This window comes from Hemicordylus capensis, chromosome 2 (assembly GCF_027244095.1).
Source record: "Hemicordylus capensis ecotype Gifberg chromosome 2, rHemCap1.1.pri, whole genome shotgun sequence".
Lineage (NCBI taxonomy): Eukaryota > Metazoa > Chordata > Lepidosauria > Squamata > Cordylidae > Hemicordylus > Hemicordylus capensis.
The window spans coordinates 415,139,217-415,159,910 of record NC_069658.1 but is presented as its reverse complement, the minus strand read 5'-3'; the positions used below and the strand labels follow the sequence as shown (position 1 = coordinate 415,159,910).

The 20,694-nt window shown below is 49.5% G+C and overlaps 1 protein-coding gene across 7 annotated transcripts in view; it reads left to right on the top strand.

The window, feature by feature from the left end:
* KMT2D (lysine methyltransferase 2D) overlaps positions 1-14,307 on the top strand; it is a 133,699-nt gene extending 119,392 nt beyond the window's left edge. For all 7 annotated transcript variants that reach the window (XM_053290869.1, XM_053290871.1, XM_053290870.1 and 4 more), the window contains 9 exons: positions 951-1,086; positions 1,175-1,299; positions 2,032-3,175; positions 4,685-4,821; positions 5,409-5,539; positions 6,083-6,368; positions 7,736-7,809; positions 9,797-9,905; positions 11,125-14,307. In XM_053290869.1, coding sequence (XP_053146844.1) covers positions 951-1,086; positions 1,175-1,299; positions 2,032-3,175; positions 4,685-4,821; positions 5,409-5,539; positions 6,083-6,368; positions 7,736-7,809; positions 9,797-9,905; positions 11,125-11,217 — 2,235 coding nt within the window. In that variant the 3' untranslated portion in view covers positions 11,218-14,307. The remainder of the gene's footprint in view (positions 1-950; positions 1,087-1,174; positions 1,300-2,031; positions 3,176-4,684; positions 4,822-5,408; positions 5,540-6,082; positions 6,369-7,735; positions 7,810-9,796; positions 9,906-11,124) is intronic.
* Positions 14,308-20,694: the final 6,387 nt, after the last annotated feature.

Sequence of the window (20,694 nt, the reverse complement as noted above, 5' to 3'; positions counted from 1 at the left end):
TTTCCCCTTTACAAGTATTAGCCACCTGCCGGTTGGTTGGTTCTACTGAACTGGTTTAGCAGCATGCCGTTTGGCTTGAATTCAATACAGATTCATGCCAAACTGCGGGGTTTTTTTTTTTGGTTTGTGCACACCACTAGTGGCATGTCACGGTAAGACTGTAGAAACCACTTTGTAAGGCAAGTGGCCATAGCGGGGTGTCTGTGTCTTCCTCCCTCACCCTCTCCTTTGAAGGAGAAGGAAGTTGGTTCCATGGGATAGCAGCCCATACAAGAACTCATCTTTGGGTGAGGTCAGTGTAAAGGGAGGGGCAGCCTGGTTTGGCACCATCTGCCTAGCATTTGCTTAGGGTTCAGTCACAGGGTGTAAATCTGAGGCTGAATAAGCAAGGACTTTGAACATGGAATTCTGTCCTTGAGCTGTTCCTTGTATTTGTCAGTCCCGTGTGATTGGCAGAATGGAGTGTTGTCCTTGGACTGGAAATGGCCCATAGTAGTGTAGTAAAATATAATTTGCCTGTGTATGAATCTGGATCAGTCCTTGAGAAGAGCTGAGAGACACATCTGCCTCTGAGGCCTTGGAGAGTTCCTGCCGATCCCTGTACATATATTATTGTAAAGAGTTTTATACTCTTCTCACAGAGACTCTTAAGCATATTGTAAACTCCCAAGTTTACAATAAAGCAGATATTGGAATTTGTTCTAAATCAATACTCCTAGTTTTCTGTAGGTGCTACCTCTAGTCTCAAAGGCAGGAGGCCTCTGAATACCAGTTGCAGGGGAACAGCAGCAGGGGAGAGGGCATACCTTCACCTCTTGCTTGTGGGCTTCCCAGAGGCCACTGGTGGGCCACTGTGGGAAACGGGATAGGCCTTGGGCCCAGCCCAAGAGGGCTCTTCTGTCCTTGCGTGCATCAGCCACCACGGCTGCTTTCTGACCCCTCTCCTTCAGAACCTGAACGGTGTCATGGTGGCAGTGGCTGAGCTGTTGAGCATGAAGATCCCCAGTTCTTATGAAGTACTGTTCCCAGACAGCCCCATGCGGGGTGCTGCCAGTGAACCCAGGAAAGTTGAAGCTGATGCACAGGGTGAGTATCCTGACTTGGGTGAGCCCTTCATAGGTACTCCCAGAAGGTCACCGTTGCTGATCGGAAGGTTTTCCTTGTCTTCCTTCAGGTAAAGAGAAACCAGTGGCCACAAAGGGCCCTGAAGGTGGCCCCGAGTGGCTGAAGCAGTTTGAGGCCATGCTGCCTGGCTACAGTCTCAAGAATGAGCTGGACATCTTGACGTTGCTCAAGCAGGTGGGGGGCTGGACACTTTCCCAGAGTTGCTTTCTCTCCTCTTCCCCCATCAATGGATTGTCTTCTGTTCTTGCTCCAGGAGGTGACGGGAGGTCTTGGCACAGTGTCCCGGCCTAAGCAATGTATCCCTCCCCTCCTCTACTCACTTTGCATTTGCTTGACATTCCTTCTCCTTCATTTTCCTTGCACTACTAGACTGTAGCCAGAGGTAGTACCCGAGGCTTAGATTCCCATGTGCTCCAGTACACTGTAGGTGTCTGGTGGGGAGTTTTTAAAAAGGGGGGGGGGTATGCACAAGCCAGTCCCATGCTCAGTCACCAGGAAAAGCAGCTGTAATAATGATTTATGGGGTGAGAAAAAGACTGGAAATGCTACAGAATCCAGATAACCTCAACTTGCATTTGAAAAAGCAGGTTTCTAGCCCTCATTGTTGCAAGGGTATGTTTGGAATGCTGCCTGTCTGAAAGGATTCCTTGTTCTGAACTTCCATCTCCTGCCCGAGTGCATACTCCTCCCCCACATTTTTGTAACTTTTCTCTAATTGGCCACCCTGTTGCCTATTGCTCATCTAGCTCCCCACAGTTGAGGAAATGTTGGGGTTTTATGACCAGCTGGGGGCAAATGAGGCTGGGTGTGATGGAGCAGCACCTATGTTTATATCCACCAGGTGTGACCTAGATCCCTTTTTACAGACGTTTCCTTTTTCTCTTTCTCTCTCTCTCTCTCTTCCAGGAGAGCCCAGCTCCGGAAAAGACTGCCCAGCACTGCTACATCAACAATGTGGCCAACCTGGATGTGCGGCAGCTCTTGACGCTCCCCGAGGAACCATCTCCACCCCTCTCCCCCTTTGCGCCCTCCCCACCCAGCCCCCCCAGGGTGCCCGAGCCAGTCCCTGAGCCAGTCCCTGAGCCTCTGCCTGCCCCATCTCCTCCACCCCTGTCCCCGAAGGAAGAAGCTCCCCAATCCCCACCCAAAGGCAAGCCACGCTCCCGGCCCCTGGAAGACAGCGAAGAGAACAAGCCGCGGCTGAAGAAGTGGAAAGGGGTGCGCTGGAAACGGCTGCGCTTCCTCATCACCATTCAGAAGGCTGGTTCCAAGCGCGATGGGGAAAGGGAGATTGCGGAGTTCATTGACCGCCTGGCCACCACCCTTCGGCCCGAGAAAGTGCCACGTGACTTGCGGAAATGCTGCTTTTGCCATGAGGAAGGTGATGGGGCCACCGATGGCCCGGCACGCCTCTTGAACCTGGACTTGGACCTGTGGGTGCACCTCAACTGTGCCCTTTGGTCCACGGAGGTCTACGAGACTCAAGGTGGGGCCCTCATCAATGTGGAGGTGGCGCTGCACCGGGGCCTGCTCACCAAGTGCTCCCTTTGCCAGAAGACGGGGGCCACGAACAGCTGCAACCGCATCCGCTGCCCCAGCGTCTACCACTTTGCCTGTGCCATCCGGGCCAAATGCATGTTCTTCAAGGACAAGACGATGCTGTGCCCGCTGCACAAGCTCAAGGGCCCCTGTGACCAGGAGCTCAGCACCTTCACTGTCTTCCGGCGGGTCTACATTGAGCGGGACGAGGTCAAGCAGATTGCCAGCATCATCCAGCGCGGGGAGCGCCTCCACATGTTCCGGGTGGGAGGCCTGGTCTTCCACGCCATAGGGCAGCTTCTGCCCCACCAGATGGCAGACTTCCACAGTGCCACGGCGCTCTACCCCGTGGGCTATGAGGCCACCCGCATCTACTGGAGCCTGCGGACCAACAATCGCCGCTGCTGCTACCGCTGCACCATCTGCGAGAACAATGGGCGGCCGGAGTTTGTGGTGCAAGTGATGGAACAGGGCTTGGAGGACTTGGTGTTCACGGACTCCTCGCCACAGGGTAAGGGCCAGTGTCGGCACAGCGGTCAGCTTCTACGTTCCATTGTCCCCTGAGCAATCTCAAATGAGTCTAGGATTCTGTCGTGCTGGTAATTGAGCTTTGGCAGGCGGAGGGAGGTTCCTAGCTATCAGTGTGCATAGAGCTGTGGAGAAGGGTGCCTGGGAGCTGGGCCCTAGTCGGTATTCAGCAAGGTTGGAAAGTGTATTCTACAAGCATCCCCCCCGCCCACTCCCCAGCATGCTTATATCTCATTAAAACTATAGCAGTGTTATCAGCACATGATGAACAGACACCTTTACTGTTTTTGCTTTCAATTTGCATGCACACAGGGTGCATATTTATTTAGAGCAGCCATTTAGTGTGCAGAGCCTGCAGGTTCGCCAAAGTGCTAGATCCTCCTACGGGATAATCATGTGTGGCCTGAAGTGCAGGGAGGAGGTGAATGCCTTGCTTCACAACACCTGCAGCACTGTGTATTGACTTACCAGTCCTCAGGTCCTTTACAAGGCAACCTTTATTAAAGGTTGCCTTAACTGTCTTAGCATAATAGCCTTCATAGCCCAGTGTTATAGCCCTCTTGAATCTTTTCCATGCATGTTCCATGCCCCCAAGCTGTTAATCAGTTCACCTAAGCTTTGCAATCGGAATGTGTTGCATACATTAACTGAGCATGCAAACATTTATACATTGCCGTAATTCATAGGCTGGATTCTGGCTGTGTCTCCAAGAAGCAAAAGGCTGGATTCTGGTTGTGTCTCCAAGAGGAGAGGAGAGCTGGTCTTGTGGGAGCAAGCATGACTTGTCCCCAAAGCTAAGCAGGGTCTGCCCTGGTTGCATATGAATGGGAGACTTGATGTGTGAGCACTGCAAGATATTCCCCTCAGGGGATGAAGCCGCTCTGGGAAGAGCAGAAGGTTCCAAGTTCCCTCCCTGGCTTCTCCAAGATAGGGCTGAGAGAGATTCCTGCCTGCAACCTTGGAGAAGCCGCTGCCAGTCTGTGAAGACAGTACTGAGCTAGATAGACCAATGGTCTGACTCAGTATATGGCAGCTTCCTATATTCCTAAGCAGAGGCACTTCTTGGACAGGGGTGGAGCTATAATTGGTCACATGGGTTCAAAGAACCTGAGCCTCCCAGCTCCTGAGAGCGACCTGGCTAGCCCCTCCCCTGAGCTCCAGCCTGTCCTCATTCCAAGCCAAGTTAATTGCGGGCTGGGTATTTTCTTGTTTCTCCCCTTTACATGAAGCAAGGGAGAGAACGAAGAAAACACCCAGCCAATAAAGAAGCTGGCAGGGAAATGAACTTGGGAGGGCCACACTGGCCCTTCTGGGTGCTGGCCACACCCCCTGTATGTCGCATCACACTTGGGATCATGGCTGGTGCACGCAAGGGGCCGCTGGGGAGAGAGGCCGATGCGAGCCCACTCTCCCCTCGCTGTGCACCTGTTCTTGGACCAAGGTGAAAAGGTCTGACTTTAATTCTTCCTTCCATCCTCTTCCCCTGCTAAAGCTGTGTGGAACCGCATCATTGAACCAGTGGCCCTGATGCGCAAGGAAGCTGACATGTTGCGACTCTTCCCCGAGTATCTCAAGGGAGAAGAGCTCTTCGGCTTGACAGCACATGCTGTGCTGCGCATTGCAGAGTCTGTATGTATTAAACATGAGGGAATCCTGAAATCTGGTGCGGGTTCCTGCACACATATGGGTGGGTTTGGGGGTAGAGAAGAGGTCTGGCAAGGTGAGGACATGGAGGATATGGCTGGGTTCAAGGGCACTGAAGGCTAGGATTGAATGAAGCCTGGCTATGGATCTGTCCACAGCCCTGAAGCAGGGACAGTCCTTACATGAGGCGAGGTGTTCCATTTGCCTCACACAGCAGGGGCTAGATGCCCTTCTGCCCCCTGCCTTAAAAAGGGAGGGGACAATGGTGTCTGTTGCCTCAGGTTCAAAGAGGCCTTGAGCTGCCAGTAGCCTGATGGACTCTTGCTCCAGAACGTAAAGCTGGGATCAGTTCGGATAGTTAGATGCTGATCTTGCTCCAGTTCCCCCCTTATTTGGACTTCATGCAGTGTGAGTGGGTTTCCATGGTGAACCCCTCAAATGTATTTGGGGAGCTGTGTCGGCATCACACTGCAGGGCAGGGTGGAAAGAGAGTGCCTGAGCCAGAGGAGTGCATTGCAAGGGTGGGAAAGATTGTGGGGCTTTGATGGCAATTGTGTGTCTTCTCTTCCCAGCTGCCTGGTGTTGAGAGCTGCCAAAACTACCTTTTCCGCTATGGGCGCCATCCACTCATGGAGCTCCCACTCATGATCAATCCCACTGGCTGTGCTCGATCGGAGCCGAAAATACTCACACACTACAAAAGGTGAGCATGGTGGGAAGAGTGGTGTAAGGACTTAGAAAGTGAGTCGTGTGTAATGTGCCAGCATAGACAGGCCCCCAGGTATCCGGCCTCTTCACATTTTGGCTCTGAGGAAATGCAGCTTCCTTTTAGTGGCCTAGAATTCTGGACTTTAAAAGCAAACCATCAATCCTGCAGTTGAAGCTATTTGCAAAAGAGCATAGATTTCGGGTGTGTTCTTTCAAACCATGATTTGGAGAATGGGACTCAGGGCAGCATGAACTGGCATGTCGTTGTAGAAACTGGATGCCAAGAACCAAGAGTTTTTGCTAACTTCTTCACAGTACTGCCCAGGAGTTAGAGAAAGCTTCCCATAGATCTTCGCTCTAGCAGACTCAAGTTTGGTCAGCCTGGCCCATTGTAGCTGTTTCAGGCTGCCATTCCCTGCGGATGGCTGCATCTTTGCAACCGACACACTATATGTATGGCAGTCTCCGCAAGTCTGTCCTAGCTTCAGGCGTGCCCTACTTGTAGGTTTCACACTTCCTTTTCCTGCCTCTTTCCAAGGCCCCACACACTGAACAGTACCAGCATGTCCAAGGCCTACCAGAGCACTTTCACAGGCGAAACCAACACGCCCTACAGCAAACAGTTTGTGCACTCCAAGTCCTCCCAGTATCGCCGCCTCAAGACAGAATGGAAGAACAACGTGTACCTGGCACGTTCCCGCATCCAAGGACTGGGACTCTACGCTGCCAAGGATCTTGAGAAGCACACAATGGTCATTGAGTACATTGGCACCATCATCCGCAATGAGGTGGCCAACCGGCGTGAGAAGATCTATGAGGAGCAGGTGGGGAGCAAGGCCTCTGATTAGGGGGCACTGAAGGCAGCCACACCTGATGGGGGTGGAGGGCAGAGTTCCTGCTTTGGGGATTTTGTTCATCTTATTTAAAAGTGGGCCTTGCTTTGGCATGCTGTATGTGTCTGAGAGACAGAGACTTAATGCCATTTGACTTATTCCAGACCTGTGCTTCTAGACCAGGTGTGTCAAGCTCCTGTGTGGTGGGCCAGATTTTATTCCAGAGCACCTCCGGGGAGGCTGCACCTGCCTCGCGCTGCCTTCTTGCACCCATCTTGTGCCTTCTGTCATCTCCCCCCCCCCGCCATTCCCTTCCTTCCTTCTCCCCCGCTCCTTTGCCCTCCGCTCACTCGTGCAGGGGAAGGTACCTCTCCCCGCCTTCTGTCTCCGTCTCCTTGTCCTCTTCCTCCCTCTTCTCTCATTCTTTCTTTCTTCCTCCTTCGCCTTCCATTCTTGTTCTCTCCTCCTCCTGCTCCTCTTTCTCCTCCACCCTCTTTATCTTTGACTTCTTCCTCCCTCCCTCCCCCTCTACTCACTCCTCTCTCTCTAACCTCCACGGCTGAAGAGCCACGAGGATGCAGGAGGGAGGAACATGGCAGCACAGGAGGAAAGAGAAATGCTTCCTTCTGAGTGGAGGGTGGAGGGAGAGAGAAATGCTGGTGGCAGCAGCCGGCAGGAAGGATGGAACGAACGAACCAGCCAGACAGCTGCACTAAGTGGGCAGCAATGCTGCATCCGCCACTTCCATTTCTGCTCACTGCAGGGCAGGTGGGAAGAAACAGGATGGTCAGGGTTGGTGCTCAGCTGCTTGGGGGCTGGAAAATGCAGCTTGAGGGGCTGGATCCAGCCAGTTTGACATCTGTTCTAGACCTTAACAGGAATTGGGAGGGGAGATGGGCCTTGGTGGTGGTGTGGGTAAGGCATAATCAACAATTCAATTGTTGTGAACTGCCCAGAGATGTAAGTTTGGGGCAGTATAAAAATATGTTAAATAAATAAACAGGGATTTGGATCCGAGAGATCCAGATGCAAGGCCTGCATCTTCTGTAGACAGACCTTGCAGTGGTCCTCTCGGACATCTGTTTTATTGGGGAATAGCAGTGACCAACGTTATGGGGTGGATGTGAGGGTGGACAAAGTAGAGAATTGGTAGATGTAGTACAAATCATTATGTGAAATTGCCCCTCATTGCAACGCCACATCACAATGCTGCAACAAGAGGAAGAGCCACACGTGGCAGAATTCTCCCTTCCTGAAATGTTTAAATGCACTGGAGCCACCCAGCTCGGGTTGAGGGCAAGGCCAGGAGGTGCTGCTTCATATAAATGTACAGTCTGATTTCTCCCCACCCCTTCCAGAATCGAGGGATCTACATGTTCCGTATCAACAATGAGCATGTCATTGATGCCACGCTGACAGGCGGCCCCGCCAGGTGAGTGAAGCTGTGCTCTGAGACTGTATTCATAGACTTGGCTTTGGAAGTCTACAGGCTTTGTTGAGTTAAATTTGGTTTCTTAAAATTGATTGATTTTAAATTGCCTGAAGAAAAGACCAATTGTAAACCACTGATACCAGTTGGGCTTCTCATAGTGTAATTCATATAGTCTCCATCAGTGGAGGGGAAGTAGCCTTGCTTTGGGCATCTCCTTTTGACTCACTCTGGTAGGTAGGCAGTAGGGATGTGTACGGAGCTGTTCGGAGGCCCTTTTAGGCGCCTCCGAACAGGTTTGAACACTAGGGGGGTTCGAAGTTTGAGGATGGGGGGGTGCCGCTTTAAGGGCAGGGGGGTGCACTTACCCCTCTTGCCGCTTTTCCCCCACTGGTGCTTGTTGCCAGTAAAAGCCTTTGGGGCGGCAGCGTACCTCCCTGCTGCCCCTTCTCCTCCCTCCTCGGCCAGAAGTGGCTGGAAGTACTGGGTGTGCGTGTTGCGTGTGCGCACCTGTCTGACAACTGCACACCCGGTACTTCCGGCCGAGGAGCGGCAGGAAGGTATGCTGCTGCCCCAAAGGCTTTTATCAGCAACGAGCGCCGGCAGGGGGAAGGCGGCAGGAGGGGTAAGTGCACCCTCCCCTGCCCTTAAAGCGGCACTCCCACTGCCTTCGAATCACCCCGCAGCGGTTCCGTGCACATCCCTAGTAGGCAGGTGGTTCAGGTGAGTTTTACTTATCTCCTCGAGAGGAAAGAGAGTGCCCTCCCCCCTTTCTACTCCTGCTTGCTCAGAAGCAGCGGGGCTTTGTAGTGCTGTACTATTGTTGTTTTTTTATTCCAAAGCAAGGGACACAGTCCAGAAAGCAGTTACATGTGCTTAAGCCCTTTGAAATCAGTGGGTTTAAGCACGCTTTTCTTTGTGCTGGATTGTGGCCCAAGTGCCTAGAACTTTCCAGAAATAACAACTGTTAGTTACTGGGCAGAACAGTGCTTCTCCATGAGATTGAATGCAAATGTTGTCTGTGAATATTTACGACTATCAACCAAATTGCCACAGTCTTAATCTGCCTCTTGTATCATTTCATAAGGCTTGACTGTGAAATTTAGCTGCTTTCCCTCGTGGTTTTTTCTTCTACATAGAAAAGCAGGCTTTTGCTCAGAATGTATTTCATAAATTGTGGACTGCATTTTAAAGGAGTGCAAGAGTAAACCTGCATGTTTGTATTAAATTTGGGCTTATTTAAAATAGGTCATTTTTGGAAGCAAGAAACCAGCACAGAACTGAATCTTTAAAATAAAATAAAAACCACATGCACCTTGTTTGTTTTTTAAATTGTGAGTTTAAAGAAATAGAAATTGAACTGTCAGGATCAGTCTGTCACAGCCATCTCTGCAAAACAACAACAAAATGGAAGATCTTCTTATCTCAAGTTGAAGGGCATCTCTTGGAAACATAAGTGGGGCCACCAAGGGGAATTCTGGGACCCCAGTTAGTACTAGTGAAAGACAGGAGAGCAGTCCAGCCCAGCTGAGTGGGTTCTAGAAGGTGGGGAAGTGCTTTCTTGGGCTCGTGTCACTCTTCCCTCCAGACTCCTTTTGCAGGAATTGGTAAGAAATGCTGCTCAGATGGGCTGTGGCTGCATTGACAATTACATCATGTGTATATGTGGTCATTGGAATAAAAATTCCCTAGAAAGTGATGAAGTGAGGTGGCATTTTGACACTGCTGCATCCTCTGTCAAGATATCGGGCTGATTTGGATTATTCATCTGGCTTGGCCCCATCCACAGTTGAGGGTGAGCTTGTACAACCTGCCTATCCTGGTGTGCTGTCTTTGTGCCTTGTAATCATGTGTTAAATTTTAAAGTGCTACCCATAAAGATGAATACAGGATGGCTGACAAAGTGCCTGTGTTCTTGGGGTGGCCTCCATGAGCAAGGGATCAGGAGTCCTTTCGCTCTTCCTGACTCTGATGTCCACACTCCCTGCAGGTACATTAATCACTCCTGTGCACCCAACTGTGTGGCTGAGGTTGTGACTTTTGACAAGGAGGACAAGATCATCATCATCTCCAGTCGAAGAATACCCAAGGGAGAGGAGGTGAGAACTGGGGGGTTGTGGAGGTGGGACAGCAGGAAGGGCAAGGAAGATGTATCTGTGTAAACTCCAGCCAGTGAAGTGTATGTGAAGAAAAGGCCTGTGGAACCATCTCTGACACTGCATTCATGTCTGTCTTTGTGAGATTGTTTAAGTCAAGAGGAAATATCTAAGCTCCTCCAGGGTTGATGCGTGCCAATTACTGAGCTTGCATATTGGCATTAATCCTTATCCCACATGTGGGGGCAGTCACACAAAAAAAGGGGTGGAAGTAGAGAAGTTGGTGGCCACTAACTTGTATGGCTGCTCCACCAATACTGATGTGCTGCATGGCCTTCCTCTTCAATGTGGGGCTGTGTAACAGCCATAGGAACTAGTCAGATCCAGATTACGTTTTCTTTCTTAACAAGCTGGAAGAGCAGCATATTTTCTTCTCTGTCTCACTCTCTCAAAACCTCATTTTGCATGGGTGCATTCTTGCGTTTTTCTAGGCTATATCAACATCTGGACAGTGTGTGCATGCAGAGGCAGTGGAGCCACTTGAACAAAAAATGGGGCTAAGCCTGTGTTTCAGTGGCATAGCAGCGTGAAATGTGTGTAGTCCCATTAATAGAATGTGGTGATTTGAATGTGTAGTCCTATAGAAGCCTGGGTGTTGATAAGACTCAAATAATGGCCAATAGTGTCCTTTTGTTTTCTGTCCGTAAAACTGAGATAATAGACTCCGTTCACAGGACTAAAGACAGACTTGGGTTTTCCTGTAGGGGGTGTTCATAGGTGTGTCCCTTACCTGTGTTCTGCTCATACGGTGTCTATGTGAGAGTACCTTTCTCCATCTGCTCATATTAATGCATGATTTCTGCTTCATTGGACACAATTCTGTCTGGTATGTGGAGGCATCCTGAGAATAGTTGGAGCAGACCCTAATCCTTTAACGTTCACATGAGCAAACCATTCGGGGGGTGGGGGGAAGAGATGCTCCTTTGTCCACACTTCCAGGCCCCCCTCAGTTGATTACTACCTTCTCACTGAGAACAATCTAGGACTTAACCCTGTTAAGTTGTTGCTGAGCTAATTAATTGTAGGTGCGAACGTGGCCACTCTCGAGGATGAACAAGCAAACCACTCTTGAGGATGAACAAAAGAATTAAATATCCTTGTTGGTGTTTAAAAGTTCTCTTTAGGATAACCTGTCTTCTCCCCTTGTGTTCTCCCTCTCTAGCTGACTTACGACTACCAGTTTGACTTTGAAGATGATCAGCACAAAATCCCGTGCCATTGTGGAGCCTGGAACTGCAGGAAATGGATGAACTAGCCCAAAGAGGCTCTTCAAGCGAGGTGGGGGATGGACACCCTGACTGCCCAGCACAAATGGCATAGGAGGCTTTGTGTAGAGAGGCCTGTTCTACCAGCTCTCCCAACCCTCCAGCAGGGCAGAGAATCACCCAGGGAAAGCACGGTTGGAATCTACCACCCCAACATGCCGTGGGGCAGCTGGGACCCAAGTCGAGTGGGTGACAGCAGCATATCTGCTACTGAGTGGCAGTTCTGGTTATGGCGGTGTAGCAGTCTGGCTGTCAGGTCCAGCTGCCTCTGCTTCCAGACAAGGCAACCTGCTTTTCCCCAGCAGAAGGCAGCAGCCACAAGCAACCCCATCTGGGGTGGGGAACGATAAACTGGCAACTCAGGGTTTTCTTTTTAGTATTTTTCTTTTGAGGCCGAAATGGGGAAGCCTTCCACCCCTGTGCACCTGTAAATAATGGACTTCAGAAATATACTGGGAGGAGATTGGGGCATTCTATCTAGCAGAGCTGGGGGAAGGGAACCATGGCATAGCTATTGGATCCCCGGGGAAGAATTTCTAACTTTTGCTGTGTGTGTGTGTGTTCGGGGAATTTTGTGTGCGTTTGAAAGGAGGTTTTTTTAAAATCTAATATCTATTGCTTGCTAATTACCAAGGTAACAAGAGGCTTCAAAGAGACTCATTAGCTTGACAATCCACCTTCCAGAGCCCTCCACCTCTGGATTTTGTATACATTTAGGTGTTGGATTTGAAAGGGGGGGGTGAGTGTATGGGTATGCATGCGCACATGTGCGTGCATGTGCTTTTTGGTGGTGGTGGGGAAATGGACTTTCAGCGGACTGCTGGCATTGACTTGCAGAAGCTGAAAATGGACCTTCCCTTCCTCCTGCCCCTGCCCCCGCCCCCCACCCCGCTCATCTTCCATGCGCGAGGAGCATCCGCACTTGAACCTACCTCATTTGAAGTGTTAGACTTTGCTGTTTTTTGTTTTTTGTAATGTGAGCCCCTCGCTGTGCCACCCTCCTGCTTTTTGAACCCTTTCCCCTGAATATGGAGAGCCACAGCTGCCCTGGCAGGTATGGAAACAGTTCTCTAGATGTGGAGGTGGGGCATGTGTTTTGCTGGAATTGCCTTTTGTTTCCTTTCTCCCCCTCCCTAAGCCCAAGCACTGTAAGATTGGGTCTCCTAAAACCCTTCCAGACTGAGCTGCTGGAATGAGCACAGTGGGCTCCTATCCACCAACAAAGGGGCAGATTACACTGCATGGTATGAAGTGGTTGTCTGAATGTGCCAAGGCATTGAGGAACAAAGATCTCCTGGTCACCCAATGCCAGTCCCACCACATCTCTCCAGCAGAGCTTTCTCCAGTGGACCCCAAACCATGCTTTGCCTGTCTGCAGAGCATGACTTTTGATGAAGGAGTCAGTGGCTTGTGGCCAGCTCTGAGAGGGGGAGTTGTCTGCTCTTGAGTAAGCCCTTCTCCCTCAAGTCCCCGATTCCACTCCATGGTTTCCCATGATCAGCCTTGCTCCTCTGGAGTTGTGTGTGTGAGTGAGAGAGAGAGAGAGAGAGAGAGAGATGTTGGCACATTGCAGAGTTTGCAATTATTTATCTATTTATATATATTGTGTATATATTTGAATTAGCATGGGGAGGAATGTCCTAGCTGCAGGGTTTTTTATGGACTGCTGGGTGGATCTCTGCAGAATGCTGCCCCCACTTTTTCCCCATTGGGGAGGAAGGGAAGACAAGGGGGAGACTTGTTCATCAACACAACCTTGGTGGGAAGGGGAATGTGTAAAGAACCTGTTTCTCTATGAAATGCTTTCTCTAGGAGTGAGTGTGTGTGTGTGTGTGTGTATAGATATATATTTTGTTCTTTCTTTTTTTAAGAAACTGAATCAATTTATAATAACCAGTATCTTAAGAGCCATCTGCCCAGCAGCAACTTCCCCCATATAGGGAGATTCCATATTAGAAGGCAAATTTGGGCATTACAGAGGACACACAAATGCATACACGCATGCACACACACCATACACAGTCTTCCTTCTATTGAATGAGATTTTGAAGGACTGCTGTATACCATTGGTATTTGGGGGGTCGGGGTGGAGGGGTCTTTACTGACAAAGCTCTCTTGACTAACTTTGTACAGTTGAGATCTTTTAACGCACAATTGCACCATTTCCCCCTCCCCTCCTTATACATATACACACACACACACACACACACACACACACACACACACTGTGCCTGTAGCAATGGTGTTAAGAGATCTAGCAGGCCATGGCTTAAATTTTCACTTGATTCAACAAACAAAAGGGAGAGAAAGTGGCAATAAGGCTTTATCTTTCATAAATGGTGGAGTGACATGGGGCATAAAATCAGGGTTAGCACTCAAGAGTATCTTTTTTTTTTTAAACCCATCAGCAAGATGAGAACCGTGTTCTTGAGTTTAAAAGCTGCTTCTGCAAACCGTTCCAAGCTATGACGGTTAAAAACAGTAAGGTGGGGGAGAGAGAAATGATGACAAGTTATAAACATGAATAAATAAAAATAATTAAAATTGTAAATAAGATGGCATTTGTGGAGGGGGGGGGGAGTTTTTATCAGTAACAAAACCACTGGACATTGTTTTAAAATAAAGGTTTGAGTTAAAGCCAGTATACCTTTTTTTTGTCTCTTTTGGATTTGTTGGTGTGTCTTTCCATTAATTTGGAAGGCTGTAAAAGTTGTAAAAAAAAATAAATTTTAAAAAATTGCTACAAAGGTTTAAAAGCTTGAGAGAGATTTTAAAAAAAATGATAAAGTGACTGAATATAATAGATTGTCAAGATTTTTTTGGATGACGGTTAGAGTTTAAGATAATCCTGTAGATTTTAGCTGATGAAGAAAGACTATACAGTTTTTAATTTTTATATAAACTATAACCCGGTCTTGAAGCTAAAACTTTTTTAAAGTTCTCTGCCTGTATAATCGCATTTGACGCCTTGTCCCATACTTCTGTTTACAGTTGCACATACTATATATATTAAGTTTTAACCCTTTTATGAACCCAAAATAATCACTTTTTTTAAAATAAAGTGTGGACTTTGTGAGGAATTATATTTTGTGCTTTGCAGTTTTTTTACTTTGTGTGTGATTCCTATGTAGCAAAAGTTGCCCTTGATAACAAGAGTAAAGAGTCAAAAACAAAAACAATTATTCCATTAAAAAAAGATTAATAAATGCAAACTAAAAAAAAGCCTTGCATGTGGCATGTTTTGTATCAGATACAACTTTGAAATAAATGTACATCACTTGCGTTCAGAAGAAGCAAAAGCATGGATTCCCAGTTTCACTTCTCTCAAAAGGTTTTTAAAAGGAATTAAAAACAAACTCTGAAATACCTTTTTAAATACTTGAGGCTTGGTTTGATTTTTGTATTGGAGCATTTCTTAGGATGGAGCTGCCGTCTCTCATCAGCTGATTGCCAGGGTGAGGAAAAGTCTCCACCACCACAAGTATTGTTCATTCAGTGCCTTGCTGGTTGTGACCTCCTTCCATATCTAAGGCCTTGCATTATCGCCATAGAGCAGCTACTTGAGGCCTCCCTCTGTGTGTGTGTGTGTGTGTGTGTGTGTGCGCGCGCGCGCGCTGGCCACAGTTCTTTGACGTCAGAGCATTTCTAGAAATGGGAGCCTCCTTAGAAGCAGATGCTGAGAGTGTTGCTGGCAAGGGGAGCTTTTTTACTTCTCTTGCATGCAAACCTAGCTTGGCCAGCCTAGGGAAAGCCAGGAGCCAAAGTCCTATGGGCCCCCGCACTATCCTATGCAGTTGTTGTACTTGTGTAGAGCATCCCCTGAAACCCTGTCCCCTGCTCCACAATGCTTATAGAGAGATTCCTTCCCCTGATGTAGAATGTGGGGACACCCCAGTGTTTTAATTGCAAAGAAGAATCTCTCTAAAATACAGCTGTTCTCTCCAGGCACAATGATGTAAGCATAGTGAATGAGGGGGTGAGGTTTTAGAGTGCATCCATGCAGGCGCAGAGTTTCCAAGGCTCCTTCTGCGGATACCGGACACAAGTACAGCAGCCCCACTTTATATATAAGTCTTGAACATTTCCAGTCATCTTCAACTTTTTTCTTTCTCTAAATAGCAGGTGTTCATGTTGTATTGAAAGTTGCCTCCATTTCAAAAGCAATTTGTCACATGGCATGGAGGGCTTCTGCTCAAATGAGGTAAATGTAAAAAATACCAGTCAGACCCTTTGGCTATATGCCCTTCTCTGCTATCAAGTACTAGTTGTGCAGTACTTTGGATCTCAATTGCAAATATACCTTTTTAGTAGCTTTAGGACAGGTGCAAGAAGCAAGCTTCCTACATTTTGGAGCTGCTCAGAGAAAAACATGCTAATAGTTGACTGGGAGGTGTGTTGAAGTGAATATATGGAAGTGTTCTACCCTGAACCAGATAATCGATCCATCTTGCTCAGCACTGTGTACACTGTTAATTGCTCTCTACTGTTTCAAACCAAGACCTTTCCCCAGCCCTCGAGATGCCAGGGATTGAACCTGGGACTTTCTGCAAGCAAAACAGGTGCTCTACTCTGAAGGGGCCATATGGATTGGTGCTGTATGTACAGGGTATATGAACGCAGGTGTAGCCTTCAGGCTAATATTAGGTTGCTTAAATGGCCCTGTTTGGTCAGTCATCTGTACCCTTGAACCAGATCCTGACTGGTAAATTCCTAACAGAGAAACGAGGTCCTTCTCAGTTGCTGGGGCCAGGGACATCTCCACGGGTTATCTCCCTCATGAGCTCCAGTGGCAGGATAGATTTGATTGCTTGAGGAAAAAGGTCATGCCTACTTGAGTCGAGGGGGATAACGCCACTCCAGTTCTTTCTGTCCTCGTAGCTCCTTGGCAGCGTTTTCTCTTCTCTCCTTAATTTCCTAACTTCCTATTCTTTCCTCATATTTTTCCTCATCCAACCTCTTCCTCCTTTGGACCCCCATATTAAAAAATAATAATAATAAATCTTCCTGTCGTCTCCCTCTGCTCTCATCCTCCTCTGCCTCCCTTCTCGCTGCCTGGACTACGGAGGCGGTTTAGAGCATAGTAGTCTGCAGAGTAGGGAGCAGGACAGCGGCACATTCCCTGGGCCACACGAGGTCTTTTGGAGCCCCGCCACCCAGGACAGCATCAGAAGTGGTGCTGGTGACAACTGCTAAAAAGCCACCCACGCCATCCACTTCAACAGCATCTGCGACGGCTGCCATGGAGCCGCCCGTGCAGTACACTACCAGGTCCCCGTCCAGTTTCCCACCTTCGGACCGTGAGACTCGGACCCAGCATGCCAGGAGTCCCACTGCCGTTCGCCATCACAGGGAGGGCGCACGTTCTTCACGACGCCAGCAAGTACAAAGCTCCCTTTACCCAATTCACCACTTTCTTCGGGGGAAATCAGGGCCTTGGGAGGGCAGGCAGCCCCAGGCCCAGCCAAGATGGCGGCTCCTACTTCTCACAAGATGGTGCAGCCCCAAAAGAATGGCTCGGTTTGGGTGGAAATCCGGCAGCGCAGCAGTGAGACAGACTCCACTCAGAGCAAGACCCAGGCATCCCCAAGGAAGGTAAAGGGGTCTTCTCGGAGGCAAAAAGAGGACTTGGGGGGGGGGGGTTTAGAAAATGTTGGTGCTGAGGTTGTTGCTGCCAAATCAGGCTCTACTTTAGCTTCCTCTAGTCTACCTAAGGCAGTCCCTCCAAAGTGGCAGGCCTGGTTCAGGAATGCCATTATTGATACTATTCACCAGGTCAGACCTCATAAGGAAAGTACAAAAATCTAAGGAAAGGAGTACAAGGGCTTCCTCTTCAGACAGTCCCTCCTCTGTGTTTGCTAGCCACCCCCCCCAGAAGAGACGAAATCTAAACAGAAACAGTTTAAAAGACATAAGGGATTCAAAAAGGTGATGATTGAATCTAGAACCCTGCATTCTTCTGATGCTTCTCACCAGGACTCTGAGGATCCTGTGCCATCTAATCCCCGGCCCCTGCCTTCCAGAAAGGAGGACCTTGGGTCTATTCCTGCCTCTGAGCATGAATCTGACCTTGAGGAGAACAATTATAGAGAGGGGGCGCTTCATTGTGATTCCAAAATCGTCCAGTCAGGTGGCACAGCCTAACCAGCCTGGGAGGGCAGTGCTGCAAGGCCTCTCTCCCTGCAGCATCGCCAAAGAACCCGTTTTATGAGGATGCAATCATGCATGGCCCCCTAGGGGTCATATTTGGCAACTACCCCTTTCCTTCCATAGGAAACTCCAGGGAGTAAAGGGCAAATGGAGGAAGGAAAAATGCTCCTTGGGCCAGCTATATGGGCATCTTTTCTGCTGAAGTTTCTTCCCTTAGAGGCTTTCAACCAGGTCCATACCACTGCTGCTGCTATAAAATATTTATATGCCACGCCTTGTATGGGACACGCTAACAGATTTATTGCATTACAGGCCCCTGTGATTGGAGGAACTGGTTACATGGGGGCGAGCAAGGGGTGCTTCCATCTGCGGAGCAGGGTCAGCCCTGGTTGAATTTGAGTGAGAGACCACAGTATTCTTGATTATTTTATTATTTGTTCATGGCACTTCCATACAGCCCCATCCAAAGGCTCTGGACGGTGCACAACAAGGTATGTGACTATTGCTTCTGTAGCAGCATGGGAGCAGCCATGCTGGGCTGGGCCCATGGCCCATCTAGTCCAGCTCCTCTTCACACAGTATTATTTTGATGATGATGATGAGGAGGAGGAGGAGGAGGAGGAGGAGGAGGAGGAGGAGGAGTAGGCCTCCAAATCACACAGGCTAGAGACACAGTCCCTTGTACCTGCAGATCAACAACCCTGCACCCTAAAGGACATAATTAATTTCTTGTTCAACTGATCTTCCAGGGACACTAATATTCTATGTCTCCAGACTGGTAGATAGGGATGTGCACGGAACCATGGAGGCGTGGCCCGGTACTGGGGAGAGTGTGGCTTTAAGGGCGGTGGGGGGCAGAGGCGTAACTAGGGAAAACGGCGCCCAGGGCAAGCACTGAAATGGCGCCCCCCCACTGCCCCCCCAACATACTACATTAGGTTTTTCCTCACAAGCGCCCGCCACTGCCGCCGCCAAGCCAGGCCACTGACTGGCCGCCAGGCGCCAGCAAAGCAATGGGGGGGGGCCGCAGGCGGCACGGAAGGGACCGCTCGTGGGGAAGGGGGCACCGATGCGCTCCCTTGACTGCTGCAGCGCTGCTGCACTGAGCAGGAAACATTTATATTAACAAATAATTTTTAAAAAATTTTTTAAAAATTGGTCATGGTGGCGCCCCCCACGTGACCAGAAGAGATGGCGCCCGGGGCACGTGCCCCCCCTGCCCCCCCTATAGTTACGCCTCTGGTGGGGGGGTAGTACTTAACCCCCTCCCGCCGCTCTTCCCCCTCCAGTGCTGGATTTTTCTAAAACGTTTTTGGGGCGGCAGAGTTCCTCCCTGCAGCCTCTGCCCCCGTCGTTGTCTTCCAAGTTTACAAGCAGTAAAAGCTGGCGCCATGCATGCGCCCATCACGGGGCATGCGCGCTCGTTGCAGCCGCCGGACTGGTCTGTGCACACTCCTACTGGTAGAATGTGAATTGAAGTTCATGGGAGAACCCTGGCCTTAAATAGCTTCCAAAATCCGGAAGGGAACAGGTCCCGCCTTTATCACATGAGGCCTCGGTAAGGTTAAATGCCCTTCTCATTTACAGTACTGGGTGGTGGGCATCCTCACTCCACGCCCTCTACTGGAGAGGGTACTTACTTCAGGGATGTGCTTGCTTACATATCATACTGAAGGCAGGCGACTAGTTGGAGGCCACATGCTCTCTCATGAGACATAGGATCCTCTGCTGTACCTCTATTATATTTTGGATGTCCCATTATTGGGGAACATATTCATACTCTCTTCGCTGCTCTTATGCATCTAGTTTGAACCTTAAAAAGCCCTACAAACCACAGGCACTGATATCCTTGCCTCTTCCGACTCCCCCCCCCCACAAGGCCCCCACCCTACCCTCTTATAGGGTGGGCTACATGGAGCCTAGAGTCATACCCTCCCCAGGAGGCTGATTCCTTACACACTCCTGGCTCTGGATTTTTTGGGTAGTATTCTGAGGAGGTTCAGGGAGGCCACCTGGATCGATTTCACCTATGAAGTAAGTCCCTAAGGACAGCTCCAACCTCTGACTGGTGGGGAGGAAATTAACATTGACAGCCCTCCTGGCCTTACTCACTCTTTCTGATGCCCCATAGTTAATAACAATACACAATGCAAACACTGCTAAATTGACAATGACACGGCAGTGGACAGTCTTCTCCAACCATGGTAAGACTACAGGTCCACAGTCCCGCCCAGGTTTTCCTACCTGGACCAAACACTTGCATCTCCTGTCACAGGTATGATGGCACACCCCTGAGAATAGTCTACCTCATTTCCAAATGCAAATTTTGGTGATAGGGGGATCCATCCTACTTCCTCCAACACAAAATACACCTTTCCTCAGATCTCAACACACTGTCTTAATCCCATGCGAGACAGCAAACCAAGAGGGCTGTCCTACTCTCTAGTGACATACCTCCTACCCAGTACTGCATAGTCCACATGGGCCCTCACAGAATATCTGAAGGTCCCCTTCCCCTGCTTTTTCTCCCCAGCTGTTCCTACCTCCCCTTGTAACGGGAGCCCTCTCTAGCAGGAATGAGCTCTCCTTTCAAACTACCCCTGCATCTTGAATGTCTCCGATACTCTAACACATCACATAGCTAACCTCAATTTCAAGCAAGGTCATGAGCCATCACACCCAGCCCCAAGGTGTGGAGCTCCCTACGCTGAGCAGCCTAGCATTCCAGGCGGCTGGAGCAGTGTAAGTTAGGCGACCTATTGGAATTCCTCCAGGATGCCCTTTCGTTGGGCCTGAAGGTGAACATGCTGAAACACCAGGTGGCTTGCCTGATTCAGATGTTCTTTCCTCGGAGGCGCTCCTACCAGGCGGAACATCTGCTCCTGCAAAGTTCCCGAGGGGGGCAACCCAGCTGTTGCTGCTGGTTTGCCATCATCATCCCTCTTGGGACATGCACATTGTCCTCAGCAGGCATGCAGTTCCCACCATTTGAGCCGCTACGGTCCATCTCCCTCAGCTAGAAGGGTTTCAGAGCTGCAAGCATTATCAATAAAGTCCATTCTGTTTACCTTCTCAAAGGACTTGGTCAGGCTCATCCCTGACCCATCATTCATGCCAAAGGTGAACTCGCCATTCCAGAGGTCAGCTGACATCTACCTTCCCTACTTCTGCCCAGACCCGAAGCACCCGGCTGAGGAGTGGCACCGATTGGACGTCAAGCGGGTGCTCAAAGTGTACATCGATAAGACCAAAGATTGTAGCAATTTGGACACCCTGTTCATAAACTTTCGTGCTCCAAGAGGGGGCTGAAGGTATCAGCG